The sequence below is a fragment of the Calidris pugnax genome, unplaced genomic scaffold, assembly GCF_001431845.1.
Source record: "Calidris pugnax isolate Ruff unplaced genomic scaffold, ASM143184v1 scaffold133, whole genome shotgun sequence".
In the NCBI taxonomy this organism is placed as follows: Eukaryota; Metazoa; Chordata; class Aves; order Charadriiformes; family Scolopacidae; genus Calidris; species Calidris pugnax.
Genome location: NW_015090977.1, coordinates 8,675,928 through 8,703,165, shown reverse-complemented (window position 1 = coordinate 8,703,165; position 27,238 = coordinate 8,675,928). Strand labels below are relative to the sequence as shown.

At 47.1% G+C, this 27,238-nt stretch overlaps 1 protein-coding gene across 1 annotated transcript in view; it reads right to left on the bottom strand.

Moving 5' to 3' along the window:
* Positions 1 to 9,595: 9,595 nt before the first annotated feature.
* WBSCR17 (Williams-Beuren syndrome chromosome region 17) overlaps positions 9,596 to 27,238 on the bottom strand; it is a 239,382-nt gene continuing 221,739 nt past the window's right edge. The window contains exons 8-11 of the mRNA XM_014953329.1: positions 25,440 to 25,577; positions 24,038 to 24,133; positions 12,385 to 12,552; positions 9,596 to 11,744 (exon numbers count right to left, since the gene is read on the bottom strand). Coding sequence (XP_014808815.1) covers positions 11,616 to 11,744; positions 12,385 to 12,552; positions 24,038 to 24,133; positions 25,440 to 25,577 — 531 coding nt within the window. The 3' untranslated portion in view covers positions 9,596 to 11,615. The remainder of the gene's footprint in view (positions 11,745 to 12,384; positions 12,553 to 24,037; positions 24,134 to 25,439; positions 25,578 to 27,238) is intronic.

The window sequence follows — 27,238 nt, the reverse complement described above, 5'->3', positions numbered from 1 at the left end:
GCCTGACTTTTCTTCTCCTCCCGAGGTCTCACACCACATGTACCCCACACTGCTTTCACAGCACCCATCAGCTCCCCAGAGAGGACACTCATCCTCCTCACTTCACCAACATGCTCCTCTTGCACTTGTGATTTCCAGCTCGCCTGGGGGAATTTATTTATTATATATATTTTTTTTTTATATATGAATGCACCGCAGCATGTTTCCTCTCAAGGAAGACTGAGAGGGGACCTCATCAGTGCTCATCAATATCTAAAGGGTGGGTGGCAAGAGGGTGGGCCCAGTCTTCTCAGTGGTGCCCGGTGACAGGACAAGGGGCAAAAGGGCACAAACTTAAACACAGAAAGTTTCGTCTAAACATGAGGAGGAACTTCTTTCCTGTGAGGGTGGCAGAGCCCTGGAAGAGGCTGCCCAGAGAGGGTGTGGAGTCTCCTTCTCTGGAGAGATTCAAACTCCCCTGGACACGTTCCTGCTGTGGGTGACCCTACTATGGCAGGAGGTTGGACTGGGTGATGTCCAGAGGTCCCCTCCAATCCCTGCCAATCCATGATTCTGTGACAGAGATGTGAGCAAGCAGGAAGGGCATAGCTCTCTGCCCTGAGCATGGTCCTGGGACGCAGGGGAAATGTCCCCACCTCGGTGACACCAGCCCCATGGGCAAGGAGTGGCCTCCAAGCAAGACCTGAGTGCCACCACCCTCCTGGAGCCACCTGGGAGAGGGGAGCAGCTACGAGCACACAAGACAATGGGCACTGGTGGAGGTCCCACATGAGCCTTGCTACAAAGGGGACAGGTAGTGGCTTTCCAGCAAAGCCAGGAGACAACAGACCCCATGCTGCTCGCCCATGGGAGAGGCTGGCACCAGTAAAGACTGTAGCCAAGCCATGAAGCACCTCAGACCAGCCACTCTGTGGTATTTAGAGAGCCATCTGGCTCAAAGAGATGGCAGAGAAGGAGAAGGAAACCCAAATCTACCAATGAATAAAGCATTTTGCACCCTCTCTGGCTTTTGGGTTGGGGTCAGCCCCTGGGACAGGCAGGGGTGCAGGCAGCAGCGATGCCCACAGCCATGACCCTGGCCTCAGAGCAGAAACAGCTCTGCCCTGCCCCAGGACCATGCCCAACTCGTCTTCCCTGTCTCCATCCTTGGTCTCAGCCATTTCAGCCCTCTCCTTCTCCGTGCTTCACGCAGGTCCTGGCACGGGGACACCCATGTCATTGGGGGCATGCGGGGTCTCTTGTAATAAACGGCTGGAGCGTGTTGCCTACAGCAAAGCTCAAAAATAACAGTCATGAAACGTTAAACACCGCAGCGAGGAGCAAATACCTCCTAGGTAGTTTTCCAGGCCAATGGTTACAACAATCTTTCTGTATGTTTACACACAAATAACAATAATTAAAGCAAAAAAACCAACAGAACTGTGTGCACTACTAACCAGATATTAAAAATTTAAAAAATAAAACCCTTCTTGGAAAACAATTACACTTTTTTCTGCACTGTTCAGCTATTCAGAGTCTCGTAGGAGTCCAGTCTTTTAACGAGACATGTTATAGGAGGCAATTACAGGGGTTAACATCCCAAGCTTTCAGGGAAAAGCCACATCCCTGCTCCACAGGACAGGAGCAGGAAGAGTTTTGTGCTCAAGGGCCCTCAGCACCGGTGAATTCTTACAAAAATTAGTATTAGCCTTATTGATTGGACCGTCTGTCTCATTGCAGTTTAATAGCAAAATTGCAGAGAAATGGATGAGCAAAATTACTTTTTGTAATTTCACACACAAATCTTGCGTGTGGGACAAATCATTCATTAAAACATGAAAAGCAGCTTGTTTGATTTTTAAGGTTTTTAGGACTCCGGTTCAAAGGCTTGAATAATAAATACACTTTACCTGCCACCTTTCTACAGGCAGGATTCAAACACCATGGGGGCTTCATTTTGTATGCCATCAAATATTAAGTCACATTTTAACCGGTGTTTTTCACTCCTCACCTTAACTCCAACCATTCAATAATTCATGCAAGACTAACGACAAAACCCGCTCCCCCCTGCTCCGACGGCGAGGGGCAGACACGCTCCTTCCCACCCCTTCACCCGCAGAAAAAGGAAATTGGAGCCAACTGGGATCACGGAGGGCCTGGAGGAAGGTTTCTGGCTGCATTTCCAGCTCCGAGGCCGTTTCTGCAGCAGAGCGAGCAGGACAGGGAAGAGCCAGCTCCGGCGCTCAGCCCCCGAGCGCTCCCCTCGCAAAGCATTATGCTTTTTTGAAATGTGCATCTCAGAAAAATCATGTTTTCCCTCGCCTGCTATTGTCAGCGATCACTTGCCTCCCAGCAGTCAAGAGATAGCTGCTGATTAATATCAAATCTCTGGGAGCTGTTAGATATCCATCAAAGGCCTGAAGAGTGTGTCTTTTGCCTATTGAAACAGTTTAACCACTGATGGGATTATAATTATCTCGCTATCAACTGCAACAAAGCAGCTCAGCAGGAGCTGTTATGCTTAAACAGAGGAGGTCAACTAAATTATCCTAGTGGGAAAGTAAATGTGAGACCGTGACCTTGCTCTATAGATTGCCTATAATTAACCACATTTATGATTTATATTGGGGTCAAGCTTTCACCTGACGGTCCCAGGCCGGTGGGTCACACGCTCAGCAGCTGGATGGTCCCTTGCTGTCACCTCCCATTGAGGGTCTGGGACACCTGAAGCCTCTGCACCAAGCGTGGAGTGATTCCTGGCTCCAGCAGCCATGGATCACCACGAAGGAGCCGCTGCTGTTGGGCCAGGAAGCACCAAAGAGCCGCAGCTCGCTCCCTTCTGGACCAGAAGAAACGTCACACAGGGAACAGGAGCAGAGGGAAAAAGGATCCACCCAGCCTCCCTGTTGGGGCTGGAGAAGGCAGAAGGCTCAGGCTTGCTGTTCAGCAGGAAAATTCAGCCTAGATGTGAAAAGTATTTCTGACAGGGAGGACAGCGATGCCTGAGGAAGCACTGAGAAACCATCAGTGGTGGCTCAGGACCTGATGGGATGAACATCTGCCAGGAAGGGTCCTGTGTACGGCCCCCTGGGGGACAGAGAAGATGCTCACACCTCCCAGCCCGCTGTGGGACTGGGGGTGACCCCCATGCTGGGTTTGAGGGTGACCCACACACTGGTGCTGGGATGGCAAGGGTGACCCTTCCTGGGTTGGGCACCTTCCTCATGGCCCATCCTGGAGCAAGCAGACCAGGTATTTGCTTGATGCTCATCTCACTGAGTCTGGTCCTAATCTTTTCCACCTCGCTTTCTAGATTCCTCCCTTTCTCCCCCCACATTTCCTGGTTTTTTCCCTTGAAGTGTCACATGCTTATGGTCCCACCACCACCCATCTACAGGGCGTTGGACAGTGGGATCTGGGCATTTCTTCTGCTCTCATTCAGCTCAACTAGGGTAGCATAAAGACTAGTAGAGTATTTGGGGGTTTTTTTCCTTATTAAAAAAAAAACCCACACAATCTCAGCCTACAGCAAACCCAGATCCCTGAGACCCCCATCCTCCCACCTACCCTCACCCCTTTCCCCCTCCCTCTGCACGAGTGATCTGGACCCTCTCAATGAGAGACCTCACCACCTCGGAGAGATGTGTTCCCAAACACCACAGCTTTATGATGCTTGAAAGCAGGATTGACCCATTGCCTGCACCTTTTCATGGCAGCAAGGTCCTGGAGTCTGGAAAAAAAACTATTTTTGGTCCTGCCATCCCCACTGCCCAGCCTGTCTCAGAGCACTGCAGCACTGGCAGAGGCAGGATCGGTACCAGCTGCTGTAAAAAGCTGTACCGGTGTCTTCTTATTAGCAATAAAATGAAAAATAAAAGGATTTGGGTTATAAGCACTATGATTAAAATTTAAAGACAGAAACACAGAGCAGTTTCCAACTCAAAATGCAAACGTGGAGAGGAAAGCAGTAGATGGGTAAACTAAACATCAAAACAATGATGTACAAAGAACAAAACGACTAGGAGAGAGAACAAGACCATGGGGAAAACAAAGAAAGAAGGAAAAAAAAAAAAAAAGAAGGAAAAAAAAAAAAAAGAAGGAAAAAAAAAAAAAAGAAGGAAAAAAAAAAAAAAGAAGGAAAAAAAAAAAAAAGAAGGAAAAAAAAAAAAAAGAAGGAAAAAAAAAAAAAAGAAGGAAAAAAAAAAAAAAGAAGGAAAAAAAAAAAAAAGAAGGAAAAAAAAAAAAAAGAAGGAAAAAAAAAAAAAAGAAGGAAAAAAAAAAAAAAGAAGGAAAAAAAAAAAAAAGAAGAGAAATGAAATAGGAAAGAATAAGAAAGTGAAAAAAATCAGAAGTGGAAATAAGCAATCAAAAGAAATAGCAAAGGAAAGAGAGTGCAAACAAAAGAAAATACATGGAGAATAAAAGAACGAGAGAGGACAGAGATGGAGCAAACTCACACAGAGAACAAAGAGGCGGAATGTAAGGCAGCCCCGGACACAAAAACTAAGACAAGACAGTACTAAAGACAAAGGGAAACTGGAACAAAAATAGCACCAAAGTAGAAAACATGAAGGGAGTGAAGGTAGGGGTGAGATGACACCGGAGTTGGGGGCAAAGCAGAGCATGGGAGGGCAATGCCAGGGCAGATGATGCTCCTGAGCGTCCCTGTGGGATGATGAGGGTCCCAGGGAGGGTGGGCAAAGGGAGCAGGTCACGGCAGAGCCCCACGGCCATGGCTGGAAGGGTCGGTCCCACACCATCTGTCTCCCCACCAAGCCTTCCTCCCCACCCTGGGGCAACAGTCCTTTGGCTGCCTGGCCTGGAGCCAGCACTGGCCAAAGAAACCCCTCCAAAGGCATAGCAGCTCCTCAGGTGCTCTGAGTCATTGCAAAATCACCGCTGGCAAGGGGCGTTCCTCCTTTCCATCATAATTCATCCCTCTCTTCCACAACCAGAGCTCACTTGTCCCCTGCTTTACTCCAGGAGCTGCATGGGGTCCCAGCTGGGCAAGCAGGCACGGGGCAAAGCAAGATCCAACTCAGGGTCCAGCTAGCTCCAATAGACCCACTGCGGGCCATAGCTGGGCCCAGCATGAAGCTGGTGACACCTCTGGGATAATATATTTAAGAAAGGATAAAAATTGCTGCACAGCTATTGTGAGAGAGGAGTGAGGAAAGTGTGTGAGAAAACAACCCTGCAGACACCAAGATTGGTGAAGAAGGAGGGGAAGGAGGGGAAGGAGGTGCCCCAGGTGCTGGAACAGATTTTTCCTCTGCACCCAGTGGAGAAGATTACGGTGAAGGACATTGTTCTCTGCAGCCCATTGAGGAAACCATGGTGGAGCAGATACCACACTGCAGCCTATGGAGACCTGCCCATGGAGCAGGTGGAGATGCCCCAAAGGAAGCTGCAGCCTATGGAGACCCCACCCTGGACCAAGTTTTCTTGCAGGAACTGTGGCCTATAGGGGCCCCATGCTGGAGGAGTTTGTGAAGGACTTTATCCCATGGTAGAGACCCCACGATGGTGCAGGGGAAGAATATGAGGAAGGATGGACACAGATTGTGTTACGGGCTGACTGTAGCCCCTCTTCCCCACCCACCTGCACCACCTGGGGAGTGGGGAGGAGGCAGAAAATTCTGGAACAGAGTGAAGCTGAGCCTGGAAAAATAAGGGGTGTTGCAGAGAAGGTGTTTTTAGTTTTGTTTCTCACTATCCCTCTCCCTTTTTAATTGCAACAAATAAAATTATTTTTCCCTAAGTCAAGCCTGTTTTGCCCATGATGCTAACTGGGGAGTGATCTCCCTGCCCTTCTCTTGGCCCACAAGCTTTTTCATCTTATTTTCTTCTCCCCCTGCCCTGCTGTGGAGGGTGGCCGGAAGAGCAGCTGGCTGGGCACCCAGCAGCCAGCCAAGGTCAGACCCACCACACGTCTCTGCAGCCTCGGGGGCCTCCATGACAATGACCCACGTTGGGGCTCTGCACCATCCATCACACGGGGCCGCATCGCTGGGCCAGTTTTCCCAGGATGAGCCTTCGAGCACTATTTTCAGGGCTGAGGAACGCTGAGGGAAATAACCCAGCCTCCTCAGGGGGAGCTTGCATGGTTAAAATGATCCTCGTGGCAGCTCTTCCTCTCTCAAAATGCCAGAAGTTGTTGCCGGTTTAGTGCTGGGTGACAATTCTGCATCTCAGCCCAGCAAATCACCTCGTCCCCACTCTGCTGTTATTTTCCTCCCGGCTGTGATTTCTGAAGAGCACAATAAGAAATTAGTTCCTGCATGGGTTCTTGCCTAACTATGAAATACTTGCCTATAACAATAAAACCTAGAATTACAATAGCCAGGGAAGACATTTGGAGAGCTATTACCCATCACGTCTCAGACCCACCAGATGGGAATAAAATAAGAAACTCCTCCTCTGGAAGGCTCTCCAGGGTTATACAATCTTTCTTCTTGTTATTTTGCCTTCTGCCAGAGGAACAACACTTGACACAGAGGATCAGGATGGCTGTTCTAGGTAGCGATTCCTGCGTGCCTTCAAAATAAATACTTAGCAGTTTAGGAGACCCTGGAGCTAATTCCTGGGTTACTGTTTCCCCAATACATAGCATTGCCTTGAGCACAACCAGCGTGAAGGTGTCTCAGCTCCAGCATGATCGAAAGCACTTGGGCCAAATTCTCAGCTGGGGCTTGTATAAATAACCCGAACTTCCTGTAAATAGGAACTGATGCTTTTAATTTCTGCTATAAATTCCTACCTCAGCCCAGAGGTGGGACCGCCCCAGGGGTGATGAGCCAAGGATGGCTCCAGCTGCTGCCCCAGTGGAGACATCGTCAGTGATTCCCCTGGGATGTGACTCTTAACCTGCTTGCTCTTGACAAGACACCCTGGATAACCAGAGATCACTGAGCTGGGATTTCAAGCTCATCATTTCTGCTATGGTGTTTTATTTGAATGTGTTGCTAGAAGGATGCTGTCACTTTGCTTCTAAGCAAAAGGTGCAGCTGAGATCCCAGTCTCACCAGGGTCAACTTAGCTGAAAACCTGAAGGTGAGTAGCTTTACTGGGTTCAGCGCGTCGTGTGGCTCCTGCCTGCAGGAAGATTTAAAGCCATTAATAATTTGGGGAATTTTCTGATTTATAAGAAGAGTGATTCCAGGAACCACCTCCTCCCAACACACAGGATCAATCCACCTACAGAATCTTGGCCTTTCAGGAAAAATACAGAAGACCTCAGCCCCTCACCTTCCCAGCACCAGGCTGGTGGGGCTGGAAGCGTCCCTAAAGCTGGCACAAAGTTTTTCTGATGTTTAAAGCACCATCTACGGACCACTTTAGTTCAGCAGTGACAGGGAAGGGCCCTTAATACTTCATCCCAATGCCCTTGGAAATCCAGCTGAGATTCCTAATTCCTAAAGATACACGCTTTTCCTACTCGTCAGCCCAATAAGAGATGGCTTCTCATCTGCAAAAGCGAGCTGTTGAGATTTCAAATGCCTAATTTCCCACTGCATAGTGGAGCACTTAAATCTGTATCTATTAGCAGAGGATGAGTGCCCAAATTGCTCAGTCATCAAGCAGACAGGCTTTTCTATTGGGAGTCCATGAGCTAAAGTTTTGACTTCGAAATGGAGGTGCTTTAACTTCATTTGAGGGCTCTGAGGGAACTTTAAGAAAGTTTGGCTCTCTGCCCTGGACAGCACAAAGGTCCTGCTAAGGGCATGGAAAGAGTAAGAGCTCGTCGTTGACTCCAATCCGCCGTAAAGCACGTTGGATGGTACTGCTCTCTAACCCAGACCTTTCCCTTTAGAAGGTCTTGAGCTTGTAAAATGCACATAAGAAGAGCATGGGTTTTCTTCCATCAGTCTTCTGTCATCCTTCAGGTGGGTGCAATGGGACAATTCATGATGGATCTACCAAGCTCTGCCCAACCACACCCAAGGTTGGAGGCCACACTTACCTGGACTCACGCTAAGAGGCTACTGTGTCTTCACTTTGGGTGGGAGAGATGCTGCTCCCACTAGGAGAACTTCAACAGTGCCCTAATTACACGGTGCACCCACAGATATACATCCCTATACCTACCCGTACCTCACTGTCCTTACAGGGACACCACATCACCCGCCAACCTGGTTTTTAGGATAACATGGATGGAAGAAAGTGGTCTAAGGAGTGCCCCAAGCTCGGGGTTATATTTAGAAACACCCAGCCTGGGTACAGGAACACAACCGATGCTTTTTTACCATGAAATGTCTCTTTTCAGCTTCTTGAATGTAACTGCATTATCTTGGTGAGTGGCAGCCAGCAGGGATGGATGAAACGGGAGGTTAATCTGCATCCGCCATCTCTCTTGATTTCTCCTTCATTTCCATTTCTTTTTAAAATGGAAGTTCCATTAAAACAGCAGCACTTTTCTATTAAATAAGTAACAGAGAAAAATGACTGCCTCTGTATCTCATCAGCAGTGAATCTTTTTAAAATCACTCAAGAGGCAAGGCTCAAATCATATATTTAATAAGAACCACTTCGATATCACTTTTTAAAGCAATTAACATATTATTAGAGATAAGCGCAAGATGCAACATTTAGATCCAGATTCCTAAGACAGATTTCTACGGTTTAGGAGGGTGCAGACCTCGGGTCGTCGCCTCAGCAATCATCTCTGCATGTCACCAACCAATGTCAGAGCAGAACTTCAGTTACACGGACACGGCCGATTAAATTCTCACTTTTAATCCTGATTTTACTCATGCTGCTGCTTTTCAGTCAGTTGAATGGGTTCTATGTACACCAGTGAGACCGGGCAAGCCACCGCAGCAGGGTTCCTGCCCCACTGGAGGGTCCTGGAGCCAAGTGTTCCTTTCCACCAGTCCCTTCCTTTTGGATATTCAGGCATTTGGAGCATGAAGTTCTGAGCCTTTGTATTTTAAGGGATCTGGGAGCCCATGAACTAACAGGATCCTCATTGCCAGGTCGTCTTGTGTCTCCTGAGGGAGAGCTCCTGAGGAGGTACATCACCTCCAGGGGCAGCTGGAGATACCGGGGGGTGGCTGTGTCCCCAGCAGAGCCGTGTGGCCATCCCAGAGTGACTTTGGCTGACAACCCCGTGCGTTAAACAGAGCAAGTCCCTGCTGCCTGGCAGCCGAAGCACGTCCTGCCAATTAGGGCGGCCGAGGTGCAGCCACACATTCGTTTCTGCTGCCGGTGACGGGGACAGAAACCTCCGGCAGCTGAAGCAGATGGAAGGCTGGGGGCGGTGACACCTTATACCACCACGATTAAATCTGACAAAGCCCATCTGTTGGCGCCCCGAGCACTGGCAGGACGAGAGCTGAACTGGGAACCGTGAATTATAGCACAGGCAACATCCAAGGGCTTTTTGGTTGTTTATCCTGGAACACGCAGGCTTTTCCCAACACTAAAGGGGTATGTGGCTTCCACTGATGACTGACAGCAAACGGATTGCTCAATTAAAGGGCATTTTACCATTTTGACCGTTAACTGTGAAGTCTCAAATCCCCCAGACTTTCCTGGAGTCCACTTCATCAGTAAATTGCCTTTCTTAGAAGGCAGCAACAAATGCGAGGGGAAACATACCATGCATCTAAAGAGATTGTGATCGTGTTGGTTTTGTAAGTGCTAAAATTTATTACACAAGAGATGATGCAACAGCGAATAAGAGAGCAAAATTCTACATTGACTCCCTACTTTGCAATTCAGGACAACTAAGAAGTTTTACTTCATTAAGGAAGGCAAGGGAAAAAAAAATCAGAGATAACCCCAGTGGATGAGGAAGCCTTGTCAAGCCTAAATGAACAATCAGTCCTATGTGATGCTTATGGCTGTAGAAGGAACAATGAAATATATCTGCTTCTGTTCAATAAATTACTAAAACATCAGTTATAAAGCTGCTGCATGGCATTGAAAATTAAACTCATTAAACATCCAGGTAGCTTCATCCTGATGCAAATGGAAGACAGGCATGAGTGCTCTGCAGCAAACAACTCTGTGCACATCCCGTCTTTGGGAAACATATTTACACATACATCTCATATATTAATATATTTTAGTGCACCCTAGCCAGAGGGCAACCAGAAAGAGTTTTATTCCATGAGAAGGACAGGAGATGGGTTGGCTTCTCCTCTCTGCTGGGTGAAGTCTGTATCCACCCATTAGTCTGGCATCCATGTAAAGCAACTTTGCAAGATCACATTTCCCTTTTCCAGACATTGGGACCCCAAACCAACGGTCTCCCATGACGACTGGGTAGATTTGGTAGCTGTGGGCCAAAAAAAAAGCAGGTGAGACCACCCCACCATATTAAAAGCCTCACGTGACTTCAAGGTCAAGAATCTCAGCCAAACTGCCATTTATTGGTCTCTTCCTCTCCCTTTCCCTTTCTTAATTCACCACAGCTCATGAAGGTCTGCAGCAACACACACTGTTTGGGGTGGACCTTGACCACAGTCACACTCTGACCAGGCAGGACAGGTTCGAGCCTCAAGAAGAGACCACCACTACAAAGTTATGGAGACTACCATTCCTGATGTCTTCGTTCAGAGCAAGGATGCCTTAAAAACAAACCCTGTAGACTTCATGGGAGGCAAGCCAAGTGGGACATTCTCTCGCATTACCTGCTCCCAGCCTGTTGCACACACTGGCACATCCACCCTCACTTCTACAAGAAGAGAGCAAAAGCAGCATAAAGGTGGGTCTCCAAGAAGACAGTGCCAGGCCCAGCTGGGAGGGCAAGGTGGATCTGCAGCTCACCAGGCTCCCACAGGGTAGGAAGCACCCTCCAAACTTTACTCCCCATGTGTGAGTCCAACTGACACCCAAAAGAATAGGCAACTGCCCAAACAGGCAGGTAGACACCCAAGGTCTTTTCCAAAAGGAACCCATTTGGGGTCTCCATGGGAGGGACTGGTGTTTCCCGGGGCTGGCTTGGCCAACAGGAGCCTGTGGGCAATGGAAAGGGGGCAATGGGAGATCAGTGTGGTTTTTCAATGTAACTTGTTTGACGACATCTGTGATTAAAGGTTGGAAAGATCCATGGGAGCTACCAGGTTGAGGTTTACCTCTCCCAGACTCAAGGACAGGGCTGCCAGGTGCAGGGGCCAGAAAGAGGAAAGACAGAGAGGACCAAGCAAAACACCACATCTTTCAACCTCAGTTTGTCCGGGGCTTGGCAACTTTCTCCTCTCACATGCATGTAAGTTTTCATGCTGCCAGGCAGGAACATCCAGGGTCTCTCGACTCCGACCGCGGTACAAACCTACCCAGCCCTTTGGGAGAGCTCGAAGTTGTCTGGGAAAGCAACAATTCCCTGTCAGTAAAATGCTCAAAAGTCTGCATGAGCTTATTACAGTCATTCCAGCAGAAATAAGTGGTACCTTTTAGAGTGCTTGCCAGAAGAAAATAGCAGTTCTGACCCAATTTCACACAGTTGGAATCAGCTGTGGGAGACTAATATACAGAAAAATAAAAAGACACAAATGCCCATTTCCCCCATGTCCTCTCCTAATAACATGAATAAAGCTCTGTTTTGATATTTCGTCCGTTCCAAAGGAGTCCAGTGTGATTAGTCCAAGTCAGCTGCGTTTCGAGCCAAACTCCTCTGACTCTTCCACCCTTTACTTGATGAAATTTTTAATCGTCCACCTTTGTCCTGTGCAGCTGCGAAGAATCAGATCGATGCCGGCCATTCCCCTGTTCTCCACTTCCAAGCATCGTCCCGTTCCCTTGTTCAGGATGGCACCGTTCTGAAATTAAAGGAAATGGAGAAAATATTAAAAAAATGAAAGGCATGGGGTGGCCTGTGAAGCCAGCCAGGACCACACGCTGCCCAGGAGCGCAGCTGTGTCCTTGTGCATTGCTGGGAAGTGCACAGCACTTAGCTGGGCTGTAAGGCAATTCAAACAATAAAATAATTCCTGGAATAATCAATGTGAATCGAATGAGCAACCTTTTCCACTGGCAACGGGTCTCCAACACATCAGCAACCAAAGAGCATTTGTAGTGTTGAAACAGCATGTCTGCACCCCTGCACTAGGAAGGTGTACAGTGTATTTTATTTACCCTCTGCTTTGGGAAAAAAAGTACCATGTTTCCATGCATTTCACCACAGATTATCTGTAAGAAACAGAGAAATCTGGAAGTCATCCACAGGGTGGGTTACATACACCCGAGGGTACCAGGAAGGGAAACTTCTACTGGAAATTGTCCTAAAACACTGTCCTTGCCCCTGATCCCTCTTAACCTTTTCCCTCTGCCCTAGGACCTGGCACCCGCTGTCACACAGGACCATTTCATCCCTGTCCCCCACTGTCCCACGCCAAAGATGATGTGCCATGGTTTGGGAAGCAGAGAGGCAGTCCCTGTCATCAGTATGTGTCAACAGACCTGTATGAAATTCCACCGCTTATGGAGGCTGCTCTTGACCTTCTCGCAGTCGAGGAGCTGAGGGAAGCGGCTTTTCACGTTGTCCACCAGGCAGCGGGTATCAGGTAGGAGAGTCGTGGTCCCGAGGGCGCCGAGGTGAAGGAAGCCCTCCTTGGTGTAGCGAGCAAGCTGGGGGGGGCAGGGAAGGAGAGGAAAATGACCATCAGTATCTCTGGAGCATCATTACAAAAGAGGAAAGGAGAAGTTTGCAGAGCCCCTGGAAAAGACCTGTGCGGATGGTGCACAGAGAAAGTAGAACTGATGAGGGGGGGGAAAAAAAAGGAGCTTCTCCAGCCTTTTTTTCATCTTGTTTTGGAGCTTTGCAGGTGCAGTTGAGGATCTGAGGCACAGGGAAGGGGTAAGAATAACTCTGAGCCTTAAACCCATCACTGCTCCAGCCTCCTTTGGGCCCAAACACTCTGTGGGTTGTGGCCATGGATGATTTCCCCTGGCTTTTGGCTGGATCCAGCTGCCTTGGCCGGTCATGGTGGCCCATAATGTGGCTTCTCACACGCTTGGAAAGCCAGCCTTGCTCTGGCCCACACATGATGCTGCTGGTGTGTCTGGCACAGCCCAGCAGAGCCAAAGGGGGAAAATCACTGATCGGCACCAGCCCCCAGGGAACCAAGTCCAAATCTCCCCCGCAGTCCCTGTCATACCCCCATCCATCCCACCAACCAGTGCCTCCAGCGACCCACTTGGCCACTGGGGAGCTGCAGGCTGGGGACATCAGGCAGTGCTGATGGCTCCTGGGGACACTGGGCAGGCATCACACAACTGGCACCAGGAGAGCACTGAGAGAACCCCGCTGCCACCGAGGGGCCACACACAAAGGGCTCCTCCATTTGCAGTTTAAGAATCCCACCAAAATATTTGCCTAAATATATTTAAATTCAGGAATGGAAAGAGATGAATGACAGCGACCTGCCTTTTATAGTTCAAGGGAAAGATATACACAGCTGCTTATTTAAATTATGAATCAATCTATTATCAGGCAGACAAATAAGGAGTATTCAGCACGTTAATTAACTGAGCATATCTATGACCCAGACGCTTAAAAAGAGACAGTAAATCACACCGGGAGTTTGGGTTATCACAGTTAGGATAATTAAACATTGAAAATGAAGTTAAAACAATGTAACGGGGTCCAACTCCAGCTAGTAACCTCAGACACAGGTAAGGTGCCACTTTTGCCTTCCTCAAGTGATGCTGGCTGTAGGTGTAAGTGTGCTGGATCCTCCAGATGGTCCCCGTGTTGCTGCCCTCTTTGGGATGGGTGCCTGCCGTGCTTTGCTCCCAGATCCTGGTGGAGTTACACCTTTAGCCAACACGTGGTGTACCAAAGCAAGACCTCTGCTCCTTTACATCTCACTGAGGTCCATTTGGCAAAGGTATTCCCACCCCCAGGAGGATTCAGCCGCAGCAGCCCACACTGTACAGTTGATGCTGGTGTGGGGCAACACTGCCCCATCCCATCCCATCCCATCCCATCCCATCCCATCCCATCCCATCCCATCCCGTGATACAGGATCTGCTCTTCTGTCTCCAAAGCCCTTTACCAGATGGTGCAGAACAGTACATGTCTCTTTAGTTTGGTAGTAATTCCCCCTCCAGATTGCTGGTGGAAAGAGCTTAATGCCGTAACCATCACCTCCTCTTCCTCCTCCTCCTCCCACCGATTCACCATCTCCTGCAGGTGTGAGGTGCCCGACCACTGGACGGATCCCATCCACCACCCAGCTCAACTCATGTTGGGCTCCCACCAAGGGTTCTGCCCTGTGCTGGAGGAATGACCCCCCTCCTTCTCAGCATCTCCAGCCCAGCTGAAGGCTCAGATTCCCATGATTTGTTTTTAGCAGTTTGATGTTTTGATGAGCCAAGCCTGGAGCAAGACCGTGCGCTCAGCCCGACAGTGTGTTTTTAATCACACAGCTCATCTGAATTAGTATTTGAGCACCAACATAGAGAATGAGGCCGCTTGCCTTGCAAAAAGGAATAGATATACAAAGAAAAAGACAAAAAAAGCCAAGCCCTCTCCATGACAGATGGAAGAAATCCCCCACAAGTCCCACATGGGCAGTGCAAGGTACCCTCCTTCTCCTGTTTCCCAAATGTTTTCTACCACGTACATAATTAGCGTGCTAGACACTTTCTCTTTTTTTTTTTTTATGATGTTTGGCAGCTTGTCTTCAGACAGTTGGCCTAATGCCCACAAGGCAACATGATTTCTGCTCTTACATGTTATCGCCTAATGTGGTGGGAAAAATAAGTAGAGCAAAAACCAAATCCTTCCCGAGGAAGGGAACAGGGCGGGGGCTGCAGGGAGACAAAACGAGCTGAAAAACAAACACGGGTATTATGAAAAATGCATTAAGTGCATCTATTAGATGTGTCATCTACAACGTATAATAGCCAGATAAATAAAGCCCCGAACATGTGTCTGGATCCAGCACGCTGCCCCACGCCTGACCTACTCTGCCCAGCGCAGCAGAGGCTCAGCCACAGCCATCCCAGCCTTCAGCCCTGTCCAACCATCAAACATGAGTCATTATTCCCCAAAAATCCCATCTCACTGGCAAGTGCGAGCTGCACTGCCTTCCTAAGACATTTAGGGATTTTTTTTTCCTTTTGGGATATTTTACTGTTGATGCCCTAATTCTTCTTTTGTTGTTTTGCTCCTCTTCAGAGAGAGCTGGCCATGGGGGCCTCAACCACAAAGTGTGACCAGCAGGTCGAGAGAGGTCATCCTCCCCCTCCACTCGGTCCTGGTGAGGCCCCATCTGGAGCACTGTGTCCAGTTCTGGGTTCCCCAGTTCAAGAAGGACAGGCAACTGCTGGAGAGGGTACAGCAGAGGGCTACAAAGATGATGAGGGAACTAAAACATCTCTCTTATGAGGAGAGGCTGAGGAACTTGGGTCTGTTTAGTCCAGAGAAGAGAAGGTTGAGGGGGGATCCGATCAATGCTTATAAACACTTAAAGGGTGGGTGTCAGGAGGATGGGGCCAGTCCTTTTTCAGTGGTGCCCAGGGGTAGGAGAAAAGGAAATGGGCAAAAACTTGAATAGAAGAAGTTCCACCTAAACATGAGGAGGAACTTCTTTCCTGTGAGGGTGGCAGAGCCCTGGAAGAGGCTGCCCAGGGAGGTGGTGGAGTCTCCTTCTCTGGAGACATTCAAAGCCCACCTGGACACGTTCCTGTGCAACCTGCTCTGGGTGGACCTGCTTTGGCAGGGGGTTGGAGTAGATGATCTCCAGAGGTCTCTTCCAACCCCATGGAATTCTGTGATTCTGTGACAATGGGGTGTGAAGCTCTGGGGTAAATGTGAGTCCTGCGGGGAAGCACCGACCCTGCTACTGTTGGGTCTTTCTTGAGCGATAAAAAGGAAGAAAATGCTGAGCAGAGGCTGACACTGGAGCTGCCCCACAGGCAGCTGTGGGGAGTGTCACTGCAGCCTGACCAGCACTTTCTACCTGGACTTGCCCAGTATGAGAAGAGACGGGAAGCCCTTCTGTCTCAGCACCACATAGTGCATTGACCAACATTTCAAAGCGCAACTCCGGACAGTGGGCTCAGATAAGATCTTACCTTAGAAACTGAACATGTCATACAAATACTTTATATCAGTAAATTACATGTGCTGTTTTTATTAAGAGCTTCTGAGTGGTTGCAGCAATTCACCACCTCAACAACTCAGAACTTCAAGCACGGTTGGGTGCTTCAATGTGGCCAGCACAGCCCCACGGGATGTTCTCCGAGGGATGAGAACTTATTCCTTGGCTACATGTGAAAGCTGAGTGAACAAGATGTCACAGTGAGAGGTTTCTGCAAGTGCTCACGGGGATATTCAGCATCAGTGCAAAATACCCCTGGGGTAACACCGCTCCTTGGCTCAGGGGAGCACAAGAAGGGCCTGCCATGAGCAGGAGTTCAATATGGTCCTTCTTTGGGCACTGTGTTTAGAAACCTCAGTGAAGCCACTGTCTCAATCCTGCCCTCTTGGCCAAGAGCAGACCCGATCCACCCATCTGTGCTTCTTCCTGCTCCTCCTCATCCTCACAGAGCAGTCTGGTGAGCTCTTCTCACAGGATCCAGGGAGTCACTTCCAATGAATGTTTTCTTGTTGGACCACACCGTTTTTCTCCTCTCACATGTTTCCAAGGATTGTGCCTCTTGTTCCCGATTCTTTCAATGCTGAACACTCCAAAAATGTTGTCTACGTCAGCAAGTGTCAGAATAAGGTTACTGCCTTGGAGATCCCACGGCTGCTTTGCAGTCACCAGTAATTTTCTCAGTCATATGGTGCACAAATATAAATTTGTTTTTTATCAAAGGAAATTCTTTCATTGATGAAGACAGTTTTGCCAAGGTGCAGTCCAGTCACAGGAAGTTAATGACAGCCTACGTTGTATAACCACTTAAATCCAGTGATATTTCACCTATCAAACCCATGTTTTCCTGACTTTGTGGGAAAACAAATCCCTGGAGTGACCTGAGTTTAAATTCTGCTCTTTTACCTTCTCAAAAATATATCTGTCCTTTAAAGTGATCTGTTCTGTATCTCATTGCCTGCTAAGCAGGTTTGTCAGCCTCCTGAAAACAGAGCAAGCCAGGCATGAGCTGAACAAACGGTGAAGGATACAGTCAACCCAGCAGGAAAAAGATAAAGTTGGAGGCACTAGTTTGAGGAAACGCCTGAAGGAACTTCCCAGCCTGGCACAGGGCGAGAGACAAACCGGAAAGACCAAGAGGAAGAACCAGAGAAAAACAGTTTGAAGATATTAACAAGCAACCCATTTAAAAGTGGTTAATATTGATGAGGTCTCAAACCACTTAATCAGTGTAAATGGCCCAAAGCCACGTTCCCGGAGAGAAACACACATTCATACCCACAGCCTTTTCCAAACACCCTTTTGGGTAAAACTGCCTCTTTCAGAGTCCCTCACCCCCAGGCACCGCTTTGGGGGGCTCCTTGGCCCTGGGAGGACCCGCAGCCCCCGCCGATGCCGGGAGAGCAGAGGGGTGCTGGCCACACGTGTGCCCCCTGCACCACCAATACATCTTCTTTGATTATTGTTTCTGGCTGGCTGCATCTCGGGGATGGGAGAAAGTTAATTAGATGCCTTAGCACCTGGGAAATAAATGCCTTGATGACCTTCATTGACTCTATTGGAAAATAATTTAGGTTTGTTTAGCCTCCTTTCTGCACTGAGCAGATCATCAATTAGCAGCCATAAGTAAAGCGTACAGTATTTTCTTTTTAACACGATTTAATCTGATCTGCTGTTTTGTCACCCTTCATCCTGCAGTGTCCCAGATGATCTCAGTATTGATGGGTTTGTCCTCAAGTTCTGATGCTTAAATGGGCAAAACATATTTTATCCTATAATTAAATGAAATGCTCTGCTGGGTGAACATTATCTTAAGTTTTATAGTATTATAGTGCTTTCTATCACCTTAATATATCACTATAGTTCTGTCACTCCAATGAGGTATTACTATATTATTAGTGTAATACATCATTACAGCAAGGTGTTTTCATGATGTATTGCTTAAAAGATGAAGCCATCAGGAAGAAAAAAAAATCCACGAGCAGGCTTAATATAATTACAGGATAAAAGGATAATTCATCATGAAATCTGATAGTGAAGGAAACCTGGAAGTGAAGGAAAGCAGGGAGAATGGAAAGTTAAAGAGAAAACAAGGGAAAAAAACCAAAAATTTCCTCCCCTGATAGAATAGGAATTAGAATAGAGCCTGGAATAGAGCTTCTGTGAGCAAAATCCAAGATCTCATCACATTCACTTAGAAAGGCAGGACTCCCACCAAAATCCCAACATCACCCTGCGTGGCAGGGAACGGGACCCGCAACATCGCTGTCCTCACACCATTAAAGTGCCAGCAGGGAGCCTGGACCTGCTCGCTGCCACCAAGAAACTTGCTCCTTAATTGTGAAATGCATTTAAACACCTTACGGGATGGACCACAGTAAAGAGAAGCTGAGATTTCAGGAGACAACATGAACACTGAGCTCAGGCACCCCGTGTGTGCTTTCGGGTGCTGAACAACTCAAAAAGAATGCAACTCCTCATGGTTTTAAATATACATATATAGAAAACAAGTGAGCTATTTGAACAAGTGTTTACGTTACTTCTAATTATATTCCCAGCAATAAATTACAACATTCAGCCCATTAATTAAACAGTAGTAGCGAAAGTCCAATTTCTTTCACACGGTGCCCATGCTTCTGCAAAAGGCTAATTTCAATGCTTCTGCACTCACTGATAGCTACTTTTAAAAAGCATTTTCAAGGAGTTAAACTAATTGCATGTATCATGAAACAAAAGAAATACCAAGAACTGGCTCTCAGCTGGAGAGGGAAGGGACAACGTGGAGGTGGAAGAGCAAGAAGAAAGGTCTGTGCTGAGTCGGCGCGATGGGCCAGCTGAAGGGAGGCAGCAGCACCACAACATTTGACTTCAGAACATCAGGTAGGAAAAGAAAACATCGTTAAGTTTAATGACAAAAACAGCTGAGGAAAAAATAAATCACCTGCTTTTAGCCATTCATCTTCAAGCCCAGGGTTAGCAGACAGTGTCAGGCTAATTCGGTTTCTCATACTATAATGCACTTAGGGGTTTATGTTTCCAGCCAGAAAGTCCAAAAGGCAGTTTCTGCCATTTAAGAAAAAAAATTGTGTGCATTTAAGCAACAGCTCAGTTATATTTAGCAGTGAGTCAATCAGCCACAGTTGACTGATCTTTGTTTAAAGGTAAGGATAAACCAACGTGAGATTTGTCTCTACCCCAAAGGACTCCTGCAGCCAGTTCCTGGGCTCAGGTGGCTCCTGAATTTTGCAGTTCAAGCTCAGATGGGCTTTGGGATTACTCAGTCCTGGTGAGCCTGGAAATCCTGGGCTGGCTGTACTGTACTGTACTGCTCTTTACACATTCCCTTCACTTGAACTATACATTTTTGTAGTTGAAAATTAACCTCCTTGAGCTTGCTGGACCCCCAGATACTCACTAGGGCTGCCACAGCTGCAGCTCTACATCCCCACTTGCTCCATCTCAATCTTCAACTCATCCTCATGTCAATGAGGCTTATTTTGCAGGCAGAGAATTAATAGAGATGTGTTTAAGTCATAATTGAGGCCTGTGATGGAACAGAGAACTGATATCCCCGTCTTGCTAAGCCCTGATTAATGCCCCAGATTTTCAGCCAGATTTGATAAGCTAATCATTAAGATGTGACAAAAAAAAAATCAGTTCTTATCTCAGGAAAGCTACCAGGAATGGGATTGCATGTTCACAGTTCCTAGGGAATGGCTCCAAGATTTTGCTGTGAACTCTAATATGTGTTTCCCACCTGAAAAGCAGCAGTTGGGGCACCTCCCTCTCTCATAAAGACCTTCTCCCACATCTGGGCACTGTGGGGGAGTCAGACTGGCACTATCTGTAATATCCAATGGATTGAAGAAAGTTCTGCTTTCAAGATTAAGTTTAGATATCTCTGATATTCACACAGGTATTCAATATTGGGGTATTCAAAATAAGACACCCAGATGTGCTACAACCCATCGTCAGAACGCAGCTGGGGCCAGCAAACCAGTCGCAGCAGCCTCTGGACTTTTCCACTGGAAAGCCCTGATGCTTACATCACAAATCACTAATCAATAAATACATTACCCCAAATACATTGGTACTACTGTCCACACTAATCAATAAATACATTACCCCAAATACATTGGGACACCCTACTGTCCGGTGGGGCACTTCCCTTCCTCTCCCTGATCTCCTTTCTGATTCCTGGGAGAAATTTTCACAGGCAGGGCTTTATCATGCAAATATCTCAGGTGCTTAATGGGACGGTCTTTATTGTGTTATATTTCACAGTTTTGGTCACAGTGCTTTTGTAACATTGTGAAGGAAACAGAAGTTTCCCTGCTCCACACCTGCAGGGAGATGCAGTGACCCTGGAGCAGAGGTGCAGGACAGGCTTAAGGAGCTCATGGGAGCAGGAATTCAACCACAGGTGTTGAGCATTTCTATGTAATTTATGCACTTTTGGGCTGAGGGGAAGGTTTGATTCAGTAACTTGCCTTCACTGGCACAGCAAATCTGTCAAACCCTGGAGTGTATCAGGTGGCCTGGATTTGAGTCTTCACTCATTGCTGTGTCACCTCCTGTGCTGCTTCAACACCACAGCTTGCTGTCACCCAGTAATTTCAGGATTTAGGTGCTCACAAGGCTTTAGACCTGTGGTCCTGCCCATCCAGCAGTTCCCAGCCCAAACCCTGTGTCATCTGCCAGCACTGACAGCTCTGGTTTGGGATCATGATGTTAAAACAAGCTGTTGGAAGGGTTGGCCAATGCCAGGGTAATCAACATCATGATGCTAAGACAGAAAATGGTGGATGGGAAACAGAAGTTTCCCTGCTCCACACCTGCAGGGAGATGCAGTGACCCTGGAGCAGAGGTGCAGGACAGGCTTAAGGAGCTCATGGGAGCAGGAATTCAACCACAGGTGTTGAGCATTTCTATGTAATTTATGCACTTTTGGGCTGAGGGGAAGGTTTGATTCAGTAACTTGCCTTCACTGGCACAGCAAATCTGTCAAACCCTGGAGTGTATCAGGTGGCCTGGATTTGAGTCTTCACTCATTGCTGTGTCACCTCCTGTGCTGCTTCAACACCACAGCTTGCTGTCACCCAGTAATTTCAGGATTTAGGTGCTCACAAGGCTTTAGACCTGTGGTCCTGCCCATCCAGCAGTTCCCAGCCCAAACCCTGTGTCATCTGCCAGCACTGACAGCTCTGGTTTGGGGTTATGATGTTAAAATAAGCTGTTGGAAGGGTTGGCCAATGCCAGGGTAATCAACATCACGATGCCAAGACAGAAGATGGTGGAATGAAAAGCCAGGGCTGCTCTCCTGGGTGAGGGAAGAACCCATCCCCTACAGCACAGCCACAGAACACATGCAATGAGTGGGCAGGTCACCCCTAAAACATATTCCCCAAGACACATTGTTGTCCTGTGAATAAAAAGAAATCTCTGTCTCCACCTTAAACATATCTAACTCAGCACTCGGGCACAGCTGGGGTGGGGTTCTCTCCCCTCACCCCCCCCAGATCAATGGAAGCTTCCAGTCTCAGCCTTGTCCTCTTGGCAATGGGGAGTGACAGGCAGGACCTACCCCACCGTGCAAGGTGCCACGGGCCCTCTCCTGCAGCACATCTTGCCTTCTTTTGAGAGAACATGGATGATGGCTTCACCCTAGAAATCTGGCATTCAATACAGTTTTGCCCCAATTTCTAAGCAGATCAATAGACACAATCCCTTCAGCACAAATGTGGCTGATGCAGAGATGGCAACAGGGAAACATTTCTGAGTCTGGCAACGAGCATAGACTTTATTCCACAAAGAGAACAGATAAGCAGAAGAAGCTTTGCCACTGAGGAGTTCATCCCCATTCCCACCCATTGCCACTACATGCTGTGTGAGCACAGTGATGGTATACAGTTTTGCCCCAATTTCTAAGCAGATCAGTAGACAGAATCCCTTCAGCACAAATGTGGGTGATGCAGAGATGGCAACGGGGAAATATTTCTGAGTCTGGCAATGAGCATAGACTTTTTTCCACAAAGAGAAAAGAAAAGCAGCAGAAGAAACAGCTTTGTCGCTGAGAAGTTTATCCCTGTTCCCAGCCATCACCACTGCACGCTGTGCGAGCACAGTGATGGTGAAGCCCATCATCTGCAACGTCCCTGCCTTGGCTAAATTTCCAGTATAGAGAGTCATGGCATTCACACGGGAAATGCAGATGAAAGCAGGAGGTTGAAGTCAGATCCATCCATCAAATCCTGATGATAAACACCCAGGGTCTCACCGGATAGAGGTAAAACTCCGGAAGAACTACTGTGGCTTTAGAGAGGTCAGGCATGATTTTGGCAATGAAACAAAACCTAAAAATCACATCATAATTTTTGAAAACCCCATGTGTCATAAGATGGCCATTCTGCTTCCAGACCTAAAGAGAAGTTTGTTGTATTTTCTCCATAAAGCAGTAGGGAAGAAGGACATTGTGCTAAGGGCTTTGCATGATGAGATTGATGACCACGAAGCATACAGAAAGAAAAAAAAAATGGAAATCACAGGATTTAGACAAAATACTGACATGGGGATATGGGAAGAGATAAGAGAAAAACAGACAAGAAAAGTTAGTGGGGAACCGGGTAAATTATCTCTGGAGCTGCAGATCTTGAAATTCCAGCCTAGAATCTGCTGTTGGTTTAATAGATGCCAGCAGCAACAGAACTAAATTTGTACCCTGTTTTATTCCAAATCTATGGCAATCGAACCAGCAGTGTTCCCATGCTGCTGTCTTCTTAAAATACAGTAAGAAACAAAACTACAGAACAGGGTGAATTAGCTCATCATCACTAACTTTCAGTATTTGACACATCCACCAATCCTGTAAAAGATAGGAGATCTAGAGTGAATCTTGGGAGGATGAATTTTAATCTAGAATAAGCTTAAAATTAGGATAAGAGGCTTTTGGTTTACTTTCAGAGAGGCAAAAGGAGTGCTAGAAAACTAACACTATGGTAAATCCCAGCCAAGCTGAAATGGTGAATTATTATCCTATTAAAAAGCATTGTTGGCTTTCTTTACCCAGTTGGTACGTTTTTACTCTGCTGGGTGAAAGAGAAAGGAAATGTCTTAAATTGCTCTTCTCCTTGTGTACGCTCTGCTCTGCTCATTGGCTATTTACTTCCAGCATTATTTACCCTCATCTGGAAGATTTTTTCGAATTGTGCTTTTACTTGCAGCTCTGGCGTGATTATGGTAATCCAGAAAATAGCTACTCTAAGAGTAGCTGGGAAAATGCACCTTTACATCTCAGGTAATTTTAACAAGGAACTGGGCATCCTGGGCTGCATCAAAAGAAGTGTGGCCAGAATGATGAAGGGGGGGGAATTCTGCCCCTCTGCTCCGCTTCAGGGAGACCCACCCCTACCCAGGGCTGCCTCCAGCTCTGGGGCCACCAACAGCAGAAGGACATGGACCTGCTGGAGTTGGGCCAGAGGAGGCCACGGAGGTGCTCCAAGGGTTGGAGCCCCTCTGCTGTGAGGACAGGCTGAGAGAGTTGGGGGGGGGTTCAGCCTGAAGAAAACAAGGCTTCAGGGAGACCTTCGAGCCCCTTCCAGTCCCTAAAGGGGCTCCAGGAAATCTGGGGAGGGACTTGTGACCAGGGAGGGAGCGTTAGGACAAGGGGGAAGGGTTTTAGACTGAAAGAGGGGAGATTGAGATGAGATCTGAGGAAGAACTTCTTTGGTGTGAGGGTGGTGAGAGCCTGGCCCAGGTTGCCCAGAGAAGCTGTGGCTGCCCCATCCCTGGAGGGGTTCAAGGGCAGGTTGGAGGGGGCTTGGAGCAACCTGGTCTGGAGGGAGGTGTCCCTGCCCAGGGCAGGGGGTGGCACTGGATGGTCTTTAAGGTCCCTTCCAACCCAAACCATTCTATGATTCTATGGCATTTGAGTGAAGCCAAAAGACAAGTTGCACATCTGTACTGTGTCCTCTGTCCATCCGGGCTCTCCCGGCACAGCGACTCCTCACCTGGGGTCCCCAGCCGTGGCACGGGTACAGTATTGCTGTGTGGTTCTCCTGCGGGCCCTGGTCAAGGCAGACGTCTTTCGCCTTGTTGTTTCGAAGCTGTAAGAAATCAAAAGTGCAGAATTATGTGGCCCCGTCTCCTCAGAGATCAGCAATAAACTGATGTGCAGCAGTTCCTCTGGCCTCTCTCTTGCTATAGAAAGAATATAGGGGGCTGTATCACTGGGCATAATCAGGCAGAGAAAGGCTCAGTGTGCCATATGTTTTCTTTAAATACAGGGCCTAATGATGACTGCTTTTATGTAATAATCACCACTCGAAGGAGCCAACTTCCTTGAACACAGTTTTCTTTGTATTTGGTCATGTGTGGTGGTAACAAACATATTTTTAGACTGCTGCCAGCGTGTTGCCAGGAGCCTGAAACCAATGCAGAATCGCTTGCATTTCATCGAAATCTCAACGTGCTCAACAAGGTCGGGAAAAAAAAGTCTGGCCAGCACAAGGAGCCCCTTGGAATCATCGTGGGGATGAAGCCACAGAAGCAGAGATGGCAAACCAGCCGTCAGCTACTGAAGGACACACTTTGGAGGAACATGGAAGTGCTGGGTTCCTGCCACAAAGCCAAAGGGCTGCTGGACACAGCCACCAGAGCTGTCCTCTCGCCAGGCTCCCCACGAGGGCACCTGCAATAACACCTCTGCAAATACTGCTTTTTCGGAGGTTTATCTTGAAGGCACTAAGTAACTCAGATAATAAATCTTTCTTAAAGTTAATGCCCATCTGGGGTGCTTGGGCTGCGCTTCAAGAAGCCTTCTCAAACTGCCACTATTCCATGAGACCTATTGCAACAGAGCATTATAAGTCCCCATAAATGCCTGGTTTAAAGTTCCCAGTATGGTCTCAAAGCCGGCAGAGATTGAATTAAGTCTCCTTACTTTATCTCATCCTTAAGCTGTTGTGACAACACGCTGTATCCTACAGAGACTTTGTAAGGAATTAGGCTGAGTTTAAGTCAAAGGGTTTTATAAAATAAGTATGTATTAAAAATATACATATTTTTATGTATATTATCAAAAAGGTAAGGAATTAGGCTGAGTTTAAGTCAAAGGATTTTATAAAATAATTATGTATTAAAAATATACATACAGCTGCTTAATCCATGGAGTCAATGGGTAATATAGATAATTTTCTGTCAATTCAGTAAATGAGGTATTAAAATCTTTTATTGTATATGGCCTCCAAGATCAGAAATAAATCCCAAAATAAGGTTTTAGAAGAAACTGTGACCAGATTTGTACAAATTTATATAATTATACACAAATAGTAGGTTTTGACTCGCATTCCTTTCCTTTGAGGCTATTTCTCATCAGAGACTCACCAGCTGTAAATTCTCAGCTCTAATTACCTCGCCATAAGCGATGGTGTTGTTGTATCTTCTCATTTCCGGATAAACGTGGTCCAGGTACCACTGGAAATTTTTACACTTCAAGCTCTTCCTTAACGCTTTTCTCTCAGAAACATCCCCAATGTCAATACCTGGATTCTGAAAAACAAATACACAGCACATCACTGAATGGATACTCTTAAAAAAATTTTAAAAGAGCGTATTCTGTTGATGTTTGATATTGTTTCCAAGTCGCCTGGCAACTGCCAACAGCTGAGTAACTTCACACAGAGGCCATGCCAGGGAATTTTAGCATCTGAGTCCAGGCTGAAATCATCCTCACAGAAGTCAGAAGAAGACTTGGGTTTCACAGCCACAGAGAGGAGGAGATGCAGGGGTTTCGAAGGCATCCTCGCCATGGCCACTGGACACTTTTTTTGCCCTGGGAAATAATTTAGAAAAGAGAACCCAAATGGAGAAGAGAAAGTTTTGGAGGAAATAGAAGTGCATTGTAACAGCGGTGAATCTTCTCACCAATTCCCCTGGGCTTTGGATCCACCTGAGAAAGACTGAAGCTCTCAACGGGAACAGTGAAAAGTATTTTTGAAAGATCTCACCTCCTGTTTAGGCACCGACATACAGGAGTTCCAGAGGAGCTTAACAGTAAATGTACATCAGGATTTAAAAGATGGTCATGGGCTGAGTCCTGGCAATGCAAACCCCTGTCTGAGCACCGAGCACCAAACCCGTCTCCTTACACACCAAGGTGTGTAACACAGAAGACAGCATGGTTAAAAGGGATAAAATACTGGGGGGAAAGAAAAAAAAGGGAGAAAGGTTTAAGATTCGTATGTAATAAAGGTGTCCTGGTTTGAGGTTTTTGTTCAGAAATTTTACTTTTTCAAATCAAGACCTTTATTTTAATCCTGTGTCTTTTGATTGCTTAGCAGACATTTAATAAGTAACTCTGAGATACATAGTCTTTATTTTGCACAGTAGTGTCATGTCTATCATTAAGAAGCAAAACCATTTTTTGTTTCTTCTACCACCATAACGGCTGCAATCTGAGTAGATTTTCAGAGTTTAGTTAGTTAGAAGAGGCCCAGCTGAAAAAGTAAAATTACTGAACGAAGAATTAATTCTGGTTTACCTCAAACCAGGACATGAGGATAAGAATAAAGGATAAAAATTACAGGAGAAGAGACGTTGAGGCTAAGCCTCAGAAAAATCTCTTGACAATTTGGACAATTACCCGGTGGAACAGTCTCCCTGGAGACACAGAGGAACCCCACTGCTCCAGCCCATTTGGAAGCTGACAAAGCCTTGATATCTGTCCCCAGAGGAAAAACTTACAGGAGCCGGGAGCGGGGGCTGAAGAGACCTGCCCCCCTTTAACCTTTTATTCCATTACAGAATTTGGGGAGCTCATGCAGCAGCCGGGGGAAGGAAACCAAAGGCACATTGCAGTCCCTTTTACTCCTTCCTACAGGTGTCTGGGATTCTACTCTATTTCAGCTCCTGCTCTTGTCTTTTGCAGTGATCATTAAATACAGCTGGGAAAGCAATTTTCCATTACAATGCTTGTAATGATCTTCTAATGAATTATTCACTCTGCTTTAGCGAAGACACCGTTTTAATGCGCGACTGGTAGCTCATAGGTAAAAATAAAGATGATTCAGTGCAGACAGGTAGGACAGGCTGAAATCTGAGTGGGGGAGACGGGACGCAGAGCAAAGCGGGGCCACAAACCACTCAGCACCTGAAATATTCAGCGCAGGGGGTTTGGCTTGGTTTTGAATATAGTGGCATCGCAAAATAAT